At 31.3% G+C, this 12,113-nt stretch overlaps 1 protein-coding gene across 1 annotated transcript in view; it reads left to right on the top strand.

Annotated features, from left to right (window-relative positions):
• LOC123710941 (acid sphingomyelinase-like phosphodiesterase 3a) overlaps window positions 1–11,184 on the top strand; it is a 42,688-nt gene extending 31,504 nt beyond the window's left edge. Inside the window, exons 6-10 of the mRNA XM_045663282.1 lie at window positions 58–215; window positions 5,876–6,044; window positions 6,908–7,020; window positions 8,624–8,811; window positions 8,966–11,184. Of these exons, the coding sequence (XP_045519238.1) occupies window positions 58–215; window positions 5,876–6,044; window positions 6,908–7,020; window positions 8,624–8,811; window positions 8,966–9,188 (851 nt within the window). The 3' untranslated portion in view covers window positions 9,189–11,184. The remainder of the gene's footprint in view (window positions 1–57; window positions 216–5,875; window positions 6,045–6,907; window positions 7,021–8,623; window positions 8,812–8,965) is intronic.
• The last annotated feature ends 929 nt before the right edge of the window (window positions 11,185–12,113 follow it).

The following is a 12,113-nucleotide window of genomic DNA, read 5'->3' as shown; positions in this document are numbered from 1 at the left end:
TTTTACATTCATGACATTACTTTAAAGAGTTCTATTTAAATATAGTCATCTTTACAGGTGGTTACTACACAATAGAGCAAACACAAAGCAAACTTCGAATTGTAGCTCTAAATACAAACCTATTTACACTACGAGAAGAAAACACGCTACCTGCCCGTCGGCAGTGGGAGTGGCTCGAAAAAGTCCTCGATAAAGCTACTACAAATAAAGAGATGGTAAGCTTTTAAAATGTGGGAATAATTCTACTTTGTCCTACGTACGGAATTGTATCCTATTAATTATTTTAAATAGCATAATTTAACTTCAGTTAATATATATCTTAGGTGTATTTTATACTCTTCTTTAGATCAACCCAGATTGCTACCCAAACAGTGATTATTTACGTAAACATACACATAATAAATATGTATATTTGGTGAGAATCTAACAGCCCCCCTGTCTTGTATCTGCATATATTTATTTTCTAATATAAACGACTTTCAAAGTTAATAGCCCAACTTATTAATATTATAAGTTTATTCTTCGAAGCAATAAGATTTCGATTACTTTTTTAATGGCAACGATGAAAATGTTTTAGGTGCTTCTCAGCTAAATCACTGTCTATTTATGTTGTATCCTTATAGCTATCTATATCTTATCTTGGGCCTCTTTTATTTTTACCTTTTTTCTGCAATTCTGTAAAATAACTCGCTTTTGTTGTCATTTTAAATAATCATATTTATTTATTTTCCTTTACTTGTAATTTATTAGTATTCTGGTATATTCCATAAACTTAATAAATAAATATAATAATTGTCACAGATATTCAGTGATTCTATTACATTATTTATTAAATATATTTGTACAATAATCAATGTAATTTTATTTTGATAATTACACAGTTGATCATCGAGATCCGTAATTTTGTATGGCAATAGGTTACAAGGTCGATTAAATTTTGACACTTGTCAAAAGGTCTCAAATTTGAATTCCAAATTTGAAAGTTGATAGCGTTAACGGAAGTAAGTGTTTAACCATCTGCTTTGAGAGAACTATTGTATAACGACATATTTATAGCTCTCTAAGTTTGAATTTATTTATCAAACTCACGTGCAGATTGAATACCTATAATAATCACATAATTAAATTTAAAATACAATAAGCTGGATCGATCGGTATAAATATAGCTCGTCATTCGCCTGAATGTAACGAACATTTTGGTGATCCGTACAAAACAGTAGATATTATTACTACAAGTCACGTCTTATTGCATACGGTATGGACAACAAAATATATATTACTTTTTTAGACAACAAAAAAATAAATAAATCAATGGCGCTACAACCTACAATGACCTTCTGGAATTCTGTATCTGTTTCATGATAATTTGTTAATCTAATAGTGTAAAGTAGGTGATTATCCTTCTGTGCCAGACGTACGCTGTCGATTTTTTTAGTCTAATGGAAGCCGGCTTCCTCTCGATATTTTCCTTTACCGTTCGAACGAATGCTAAATGCACTCATAGAAAAAAAAATCATTGGTGGGAAAAAGCTACGACATCAGATTTGAGAGTCGCACGCTGAAGCCACTAGGCCAACACTGCTTATTAAACAACAAGTAGTAACAATATTCTTAAGATCCGTTAAATAGAAAACTAAAAAAAATCAAAAAGCTTGCTCTCTGTGTTTTAATTAAATCAAATTATTGGGTAAAATTGATTATTTTAATACAGATTTAAGTAAACAAAATTTAGGCGAATCTTTAGCAACATATCAAACTCAAAATCGAAATAACTTTATTCATATATATACACTTATGCACGTTATCAAGTTAGAAAAGATGTTATCAGTTATATAAGATAGCAATTTACATTTAAATGTCCTCTATAAATCATAATATTAATTGTATAGAATTTTCTCATCGTCTGCCCGACTAATGATACGATTGACGAAGGTACTGAACTGAGGGATGGCAATCAATACATTACTGGAACTCAGACTAACAAATTCCAATGTAGGTCTTTCGATAAAGCCCTATTAGGGCCCGGAACGTTTGCTTGCTTTGTATAATAAACAAAAATAGCAGAAATTATTTAGTGTATTAAAATGATTTTCTTAATCAGGGAATAACTTTTAGAATAAAATTATGTAAACCCAAAGAACATATAGACCAAAGGTTTACGCTTGGCCAGATTTTAAAATTCATAAGCGCTTCATATCAGTGGATGAAATGTATAAATTATTCAGTAAAATATGTATTCAATCGGAATTTTCGATAAATATACTCGATTTTCATATGCAAATCGATTCCAAGTTGATCTGTTGTGTGGAATAATACAATCGAATGTGGCAATTTATATCCATCTTTGTCAATGTCATGAATTATTTAAATAAGTGAATTGTAAAGAGTGGTGTTGGCCTAGTAGTTTCGATGTGCAACTCTCATCCCTGGTGTCGTTGATCCCCGCCTGTGTACATTTTTGAATTTTGTGTCTTAATGCCCATTTGCCACTCACTCGTACGGCGAAAGAATACATCGTGAGGAAACTGTCACTGGAGACCCAACAATAGGACGTGTGTGTCAGGCATAGAAGATTGTTTACCTACTTGTCTATTATATATAGAAATATACAAAAACACATTTTTTTTACTGAAAATGGATCCAGCTTTCTAAGTTTCACTAATTTTCGTGGGCCCATACATTCTTAGAGATAAATGATCACGGAACAGATTGAGAAATCTGATGCCCAGACCTAAAAGGTTGTACCGCAATTGGTATATATACATTTATTAAAGTATACTGTTGTGTTACGTATAAAGTTTGTAAAGGTCATGGTATGGTTCTATGTCTGTTTTATTTGTAATTTGGCTTCTGAACTTAATCAATCTTTAGCGCTTGACTCACATCAATTCTTGTACCTAACAATTATTTCCTTGACCGTAAAAACACTTTTATTTAAGAACAGAATAATAAATCTGTTTAGCCGGATTTGACCGACTTGCCGTAGACCCAAAAAGTCGACGGTGTGTATGAGGAACACAATATTGAACAGACAGTTTGAAATAATCACGGAACAAACTCATAAATCTGTCCAGACCTTATGTATGTATTTTTATAAAATTAAAAAAAAAGTTAACCCTTTCTTTAGGTATGTTTATTTTTTTTAGCATTGAATTCTCTATAATACTTTTGTTTGATATCTGTCTAATGGGTATAACTGTCACTCTAGAATGTCCCATACATTCCCACGAAAATTAGCGAAACTTAGAAGGCTGGATCCGTTCTGGGTGAAAAAAAACTTATGTTTTAGTTTGATTTAATGGAATATAATAATAAATAATATACATAATAATTATAATAAACCATTTATTTAGCAAGAAAGTAGTACATTTAGATTGATCAATCTCGTAATGATCGTATACAAATGGACGCAAAATTCTCATATTAAATATAATAATGTCATTATACTAATAAAAGTTTAATTTATTTTTTTTTGTCAAACTTAATATATAACAAAACATAGTTGTTTGAAATAGCTAATTTCAAAACTACTAGTGATAATTAAGCTCTTTTTGTACACATAATTTTGATATATTTATAGATACAGATTACAAGGCACTACGATAAATATTAGCTGTGGACGCGAGGCATATAGTATACAATCTACGCAGCGTTATACTATCTATATATTCATTGGGTTAAAAATAATAAAAGCAAATGAAAAATAATCTTAATCAGTTTTGATATTTTCGTAATTAAAGCCTCATCTAATCATGACGAATATGTTCACTCGAACGAATCCTAATAACGCGGTATTTACTTCATAATCAAATTACATAAAGTTATGTGAAGTGTACCTCAAGTTTTCGAACTCAACGAAATTATACTTAGTTAACAAGGACGTTATCGGATTAGGTGTAATTTACTACCTATACAGACCCTTAACAATCTTTTGTGTTAGTCGATAAGACTGGAGTAATTTTCGGGTAATAAGAAAAGTTATATTCATAATTTTCTCTTGGGGGTTGCGCGGTTGTTTACGTCCTTAAAAACGAGTTCTATGATATATAAAACAATAAAATCTTTCTAACACATGTACATAAATAACTGTTTATGCATTTATTTATTAGACGTATACTTAGGGAGTCTGTGCATTCATTCTGTTTTTCTGTGCACAATTAGGAATTGCTCGTACGATAAAGGAAAGCATAGTGAAGAAAATGCTTAACAACTTGCATAAATATCAATCTAACAGATGCAAGATTTGAATATAATTCATTAAATCTATTATTATGAGTACTGAATACTTTTTTACAAATACGTATTTTTTTTTAAATTGATAGAGTTGGGGAAAGTTTGCTGTCAGTGCTTCTAATCTATTCTACGCTCTTCATTTGACTGTATATTGTTTCACCTATATGATGATATTTTGATTGCATTAAATATAAATATGCATAGGCCATTACAAGAAGTAGACTGTTAATAGACTTAGTTTCGTGACGACTATAACAACGGAAGTAGATATTACGGTTACCGAGTCTAATAAATTATAGATTAGAAACTCGTTAATCTAACAGCCTTTGAAATTGGAGGAAAGAATCCATGTTAGCTCGGATTTTTCTTGATGTTTTATCGCCGGTCTTGTACTTGACTTAATGTTTTTAGTTAATTACCGTGCTCCAATTTATTAAAGAAAGAAAACTGAGATGCTTTGGTCTCCTTTCTATGTTCAGTTTACTTTGTAGGAGACATTTTTAACTTTTAAAACTGTTTTTTTATTACCATACTTCCGTGTTTTTTAGTATTTCTTTATTAAAATTTCTTTAAATATAGAAGTCTCTAAATTATTGATTAGAATATTGATTGATATAACATTCGTTTAAATAAATAAATATCTAAAATAATGACTGATAAAACACTTTCTTAAAAAATATATATGTTACTTTTACGATTAATTAAAAATCGATGTTTATTTTCTCTCCGGGACTATTTGCCTTTAAGTTTTTATCCCTGATGTAGTAATGTATCAGTTTGCCGAGCGTTGCAAAGCACTTAGACATACAATTAATACAATTTTATAAATGTAATTGTTAAGTAACAAAAACGAAATAAATTGATGAATAAATATGTTTTTGACATAGTTTAGAACTAGAATTCCTAAAAGAGTTAACAATTTGGGTACATGGAAATTTTATTGTATCCTCGATTTAAAACTTTTCCAATTAGTACAGTTACAATTATTATTAAAACATAGCAAGTCACGACTCGACGAGCAAAGGGTTTAGAAATTCAATTTATTTCAATTTTTTGCTGCCCCAAAGCTTGGGATTTGGAATTCATTTAAACAGAAATAACTCTGGATCGTGTCAGGAGGTCAAATTTCCTCGTGTTTACATAACTGTGTTGCCATGTTTGGTTGTGAAAGGCTACAAGATTATTTTATATTAATTTATGCGAAAAATAAATGTATGAAAATTTTAATAAAAGCTTTAGTAAATATGGTTATAAATGTCTTTTAAAGTTTTTTATTAGTATAAAAACATTGAAATTAATAAGTTGAGCTAGCTTTTGGCGTGAGACAGTGAGACATATTATCTGAATCTGTTTTGTTAAATTTCGAGTGATTAATTGAAAGAATTTATTGTAAATATAACTTTTTACAGAAACTTTAAATAGTACACACACTGAATTTAAAATATATTAATTACAATAAAATATGGATCTCAATGGCGGTATAACAACTGAAATTAAGCCGAATTAAAAATATTGTGAACATATAGAAAAAATCTTATCAGCAGTACAGTGCATAGTCAGCATATATGATTTTTTTTAATGTAGCGAACCACAGGGTTCAGAATAGTGTAAGTACTAATTTATATTTTTTCGTTTTACTCAGGTATACATAGTGGGCCACGCAGCACCTGGTTCGGATTCCCGATACAATACGTTATCCGTGGACGCGAACGGGAAGTACCTACGATTGGTTCGCCGCTACGCCCGTATCATTGCCGGTCAATTCTTTGGCCATTTGCATGCTGATACCTTCCGTGTTATATACGATAAAGGTAAATATTTAAAAAAATCGACGGCACTAAAACCCTTGATCTGTTATGACTCAGATTTGTGTTTCGTGGTCATTATTTTTTCTTGACAGTCAGGATTGACACGTTTTCGACTTTACAAATCATGAGTATTTTCGGTATGCGCAGATATAAACAATGTTCTACAGCTGGGGTTCAAACCTCAGGGATTCAAGACGCACTCTCAAGCCAATTCTGCTCAAAATACCCTACATTTTAAAATCAATTTTACTCTATTTTATTTTTTGTACCTAGACTACAAATATCAATTATTTAACAAGTATTAAGAGGACATCTCAAACACTGCAAGTTGCGTAAGGTTCTTTGTTGTTTGATATTAAGCTCTCATAAATTAAACGTAAACGTAGAACAAATAAATATTATGATATATTTTTTTAAGTTTCAAAACAAAAGTTATAGGTTTAATTTCATAGTAGGTTTTCGCAAGTATACTTTTAAATAAAATATTTCAGTTTAAGTTAAATTTTTTAAGTTATCATTGTTGAAATAGTAGTATAAGTAGTTTGCCTTATACCAATAATACCTTTTGCATTTTGAAAAAATCTATTAATTTATCAGACTTGTAATTTATTTATACATTTACATTAGTATTTAAATGTATATTAAATTATGAAAATAAGTTTAATTATGAAATACAGTATTAGTGTAGTTTAATTGATTATACATTGTGGTTCGGCTGTTTTGTTAATATTTCAATATGTTATATTTTTTTGTTAATTCGATATTGGAGCCTTTAGGTAACATACTTTAAACCTGTTCCATTTTTCAAGTTTTTTCATTTTTTTAAAGTCAATATTAAAAGGAACTTATAATACTTTTTCTTGCAGAAAACCCCGTATCTTGGGCGTTATTAGCGCCGTCCGTTAGCCCACATCGAGAGCGAGGAGGATCCTCTAACCCTGGTCTCAGGCTGTATAAGTTTGACACCGACACTGGAAAGGTAATCCTAAATTTGTATTTAAATTTCTTATTCTGACAATGACAAACACAGATCTTCATTTGTTTAGTTGATATTTTTTTTCTTTCTATGCGAAATGATTGTTGTTACAATTATGTTTGGAATCTGGAATAAACTCATACAAAGTCCATTGATGCACAGCCGGGGATCGAACCTAAGGACTCAGGGATGAGAGTAGCACGCTGAAACCACTAGGCCAACACTGCTGCTCGTGGTTAAGATACTTTTTCTTAACATACCACATATATTATTTTTCTAGTACAATCATATTTATTTTACTTTTTATACTATAATCTACATTCATAACTACTTATATTATGATACATAAGATAACAATATGGGAGGTTAATTTTAATTAAGAACATCGTCTAGAATCAAAACTTAACCTTTAACCAGTAAAGATTATGATTGCCTATCCCTATGTCCGTAAAGCAAAAGCCAACGTTAGCCACGAAAAACGTTTGTAATAAATATTCTTCTATCATTTAGTATTATTTTATCATAGTGTAAGAAACCTTTTCTGAGCAAGAATAAAGGAATCCTTATATTTTTTGTTTACATTGCCTTTATCTTTCGTATCCTTTATTGTATTTTTTTACGTTTTCTATCTCTAAGAATATCTTATCACAAAGACACTGAGGGTTAATCGATCCTAGTACTTGAAAGCTTTGTGCACAAGCCCACTACAAGAATACGTTAGCCGATCTTAGTTACGTGACTTGAGTGGAAACTGAATCTGGGGTTCTAAAATGGAATTGGAGTACCAACAGTGATGCACAATGGTTGGATTATTTAAAATTGATGGGAAGCGTCCGTCATATCATTCCGTTTCGGAACTGCTGTCATTCCAATTCCTGATGGTTTGAAAATCTATGATTGGCTAATGTTTTAGAGACGTCTAGGTAATGACACCAAATAAATAACTTTGTACGGCTGTCTGTGTTTGCTGCCAGTTATTGAAATTAAACAATCATATTTTTTTACTTCGATATACTAAATATTTAATTTAATTCTGATGTAGGTTTTTATCGTTTCTATACTATAAACCCAGTGTCATAAGAGCCATTATTTATACATATAATAATGAGTGACATAACTAAGCTCTAAATAATTGCATTTAATTCTGTGAAACTCGTGAATTAAGTTTGGTTGCGGTTTTGTATGGGTGTTTTCAAATGAAATACTTTAGTTAAAGCTGCGTAACAACTGGCTTCTATGGTTTAAAACATGAGCTTATAACTAATATAAAATTAAGTGTAGTGGGGTTGTGACGCTAACAAAAACTAATTTGGCACGACAAGGTAATAAATCTAAGTGATACTTCAATGCAAGTGAAATCAACCTTTTTGGACATCATCGGAAACAAGAATATTATAATACAATTTATGAGGCTGTTGTTGTGCGTGGGCATGTTTTTGCTGCCATGTGTGACGATGGCTAACGTTTGGTTTGCTAATCAAACTACTAAAATACATATATGTAAATTAACTAATGTAGGGTTACATAGCCCGTGTATTTTTTTTTATTCATTACCATAATCATATAAAATAATGCTATAAAGCAAAAATTCAATCTATTTCTACAGGTCTTGGACTACACACAAATCTATTTGGATCTAGAGACGGCTGATCGTGCAGATTCAGGAGCGGAGTGGGTAGCAGAATATAATCTCACACAGTATTATGGCCTTCGCGATGTATCTGCCGAGTCACTCCATAATTTAGCTGAAAAGCTGCGAATTGCTTCTCCACTTGAAACGTCATACTTTAATAAGTAAGTTGCATGTTAATAACGTAACAGTGATTTTTGATGATTCAAGATAAATTGCCTAGCACTGCTACTTGGTATTAAAAATGCAAATGGTATAATTTAGTTCCTTGAATTAATATTTAAAAACATTCTATATACTCGAAGTTTCCCTTTCCAGGTACATTCGAGCATACAGCGTTAAATATGACAGCGCACACAACTGCGATGGTGCGTGTGCGCATCAACACTTCTGCGCAATCACGTGCCTTGAGCATGTAGCATACAGACAGTGTGTGGAAGCTGCAGCTAGCGCACTCGCAGCTTCTGGGCGATCTGTTGCGCTCGCTCCGCTTGTGAATGTAGTCTTTACCCTTTTATTTATTGTAATAAGCATTTGTTAGGAATCAAAGTGACTGAACAATTTTAGTATTAGTGGTAAAATGCTCAGGCAGTTTGTGATATTCAAGTATTTGAGAGAGTGAAGGATTTTCTGCTACAATGTTATGCTGTCTATTTGTTAAGTTACTTTTAATTGATGTAATTGTGTTATCAAGTTTAACGGGTTACATTTATGTACTAAAACGGAATGGAAATTATTTATTTAACTGTTTAATAATATTACCAGTTTAAAAAAATATAATATTTAGAATTTTTAAATAAATAATATACCCAAAACGGATTACGGCAAATATACAAATATTAAACTTAAAGTTTAATTTAATAAGCACACGCATAGCAAATAATAATTATAATTTTTAAATCAACTCAGATGGATGTTTTAGAAAAGTACTAGATTCACGATTTCTTTGTAAACAAAAAAGCTTGTTTGTAAATATTTTTTACTAAATATAGTCTGCTAATGCAAAAGCATTTTATAAAAAACTATTCGGGATTTGCAGGTTGTCTATTATCCAATGTTATGAGGATTGAGTTTGTGTTTATCCAATGTCAATTTACTTCCGGTTTGATAGTTTAAGACCTTAGATTTAAACTATATCTTCGTAATCGTTGTAAATTAAGTATTTTATCTTAATGTAAATATTTTAATGTGCAATTCATACGCGTTATAATAGCAAATGCAAAAACAGGCATGTTTTATTTTACCCTCAAATTTATAAAAATAATAGGTATATAGAGAGTGTGAAAGTACGTGTAGGCCGCAGCCGCCCTTAGAAGACGATTCCGATTCGCTCCGCTTGTAAACACAGTCCTTATATGTAATGTCTTCTACATGTTTCTCCCGGTTAGGTTAAATGCTTGTAAAGCTTCATAATTTAGATATAAAGAGAGATGTAAGTCAAACTCTTAGCGACTATTTGACCTGTTTACTCTTTGGGGTGCAGGTGTGAGTTAAATAGATAAAAATAAGTTTGCGGTGTCCACGGAGACTTAAAATATAAAATCTTCTATAGCACATTATTTTTACATTATAATAACATCAGGTTATAATAGGATACAGTGCTCGGTACGTTGTAAAAATTGCTATCTTTTCGTAATAATTTTTGCACCTTTGTTAAATTTGTTGGAATCCATATTAAGCGTTGAAGTTGCATGCATTTAAAATTAATTAGACGTTTCATAATTTGATTTTTAATTTTGTAATTTTAAGAAATTTTTGTATATAAAGTATATTAAATTTCTAAACGTGGAACAACTAGTTGATAAGATATTATTGAAAGCTTTTAATTTCAGGCAATTTATTTTTCTCGATCGTGCGATAAAAATTCATTGGTTATGAACCAACTCGGTCATTAAAAACTTATTGAGGTACAGATACCGGCAAACTTCTTGAGCATTTAACAAGGGAGTGGGGGAAAGTTAACGCGTCATACACAGCGCGGGACACAAACGTCAACTAATTTCCAATCAGGCGTTTGACACGTCACTCCGACGTCCCGCCGCTGCGCACCACCGCACGCAAGTGATTCCTAAAAATCGCTTCTGCGCAGGCAAAAACATTTGTCCAAGATGTTTGCCGGTATCTATAATAATCATAACTTCTCTATCATAAAAATAATTAGCACACTACTTTATTTGTGTCTAAAGTTGGTTTCACACCGACACAATAAAAATTAAATATAATAAATTTATATTACGACACACTCATTAATAATACAGTAGAATTGTTCACATTCTAAATTTTAAACTTGTCTATGAAGGATTTGTTCGTTCGTTTTTGTTATCTCTCCATGTGTTATGTGTGCGATGATATGTTACAAACAAAAACTTATACACTTTCGTTAGAAAACTACTTGACGTAAGAGAACAAACAGCTTTCGATAGAAATCCATTTTTAGACAAAAATCTATGGTTAAACCTTTCGTTCGAGAAAAATAAGTACGAGCCCCACACTAAGACCAAAATGCTGATTATTTTTGCTGTAGCATATTATTTGTAATATTGTTCCCGTTGATGACATTAAATGTTTTTAGTTAATAAACGAATGTATTCTAAAGCGTGTTTTATTCATTAAATCTTTTAAATTTATTCTTTACTCAAAACGTAAGTTTTAGAAGTCCAAGTAACGGGGGCGATCTATTCAAGATCTAGATAAAAATACCAGTTATATTTTAGCTTTAAATTTCTTAACTTTAACTACATCGTGATCGGTTTTCTATGCCTGAAACTCACCGTCATGTTTTGGGCATAGAAAACCATGGATGCCATGGTTTTTTCACCATAGCTTCCTTCACCGTACAAGCGTGAATGAAATGCTCGGATTATAAATATTATCAAAGTCAAAGCAAAATATGACTTACTTTACTGAATGTCCCCAGGTAGGGCGGAGGGCATCCAGCGTAGAAAACCAGCCTGACCAGTCCTGCACAGCTCTCTTAATTTCACTTCACATTATTCCAGCTTCCTCTGCGTTTGAAATGAAGTTTGTTTTGCCTTGAGGATTCGTTGAGACCCGGCAATGGCAATGTAACTTGGATATCTCCGGAGCATATTGCCCGGCCCAACCACTTCCACTTTCGGCGTTTTATACACTTGTCTATTGGCACCCCATTGCAAAAGTCAAAATATCAGTTTTCATATTTACATTAATGAACTTATATAAAATAATGATTCTGACATTACGATCACTGATAAGATAGAAATCTCACTGTTATTTGAAATTGAAATTGAAAAAATTGTGAGATATATTTATTATTCATATGTTGGTTGGTTTAAGTAGCTCAGGAAAATGGCGAATGATTTTTATTAAACATAAATCATATTTTTCGTAACCACCACAATGTCTGTTTGTACTTCTTCTATCTATTATCAATATATTACGCTAAACTCACTGTTATCACAGATACAACTTTTTTATTCGAATTCTG

This window comes from Pieris brassicae, chromosome 6 (genome assembly GCF_905147105.1).
Source record: "Pieris brassicae chromosome 6, ilPieBrab1.1, whole genome shotgun sequence".
Lineage (NCBI taxonomy): Eukaryota > Metazoa > Arthropoda > Insecta > Lepidoptera > Pieridae > Pieris > Pieris brassicae.
The sequence above is the reverse complement of the archived record's forward strand: the minus strand, read 5'-3'. Positions and strand labels throughout refer to the sequence as shown.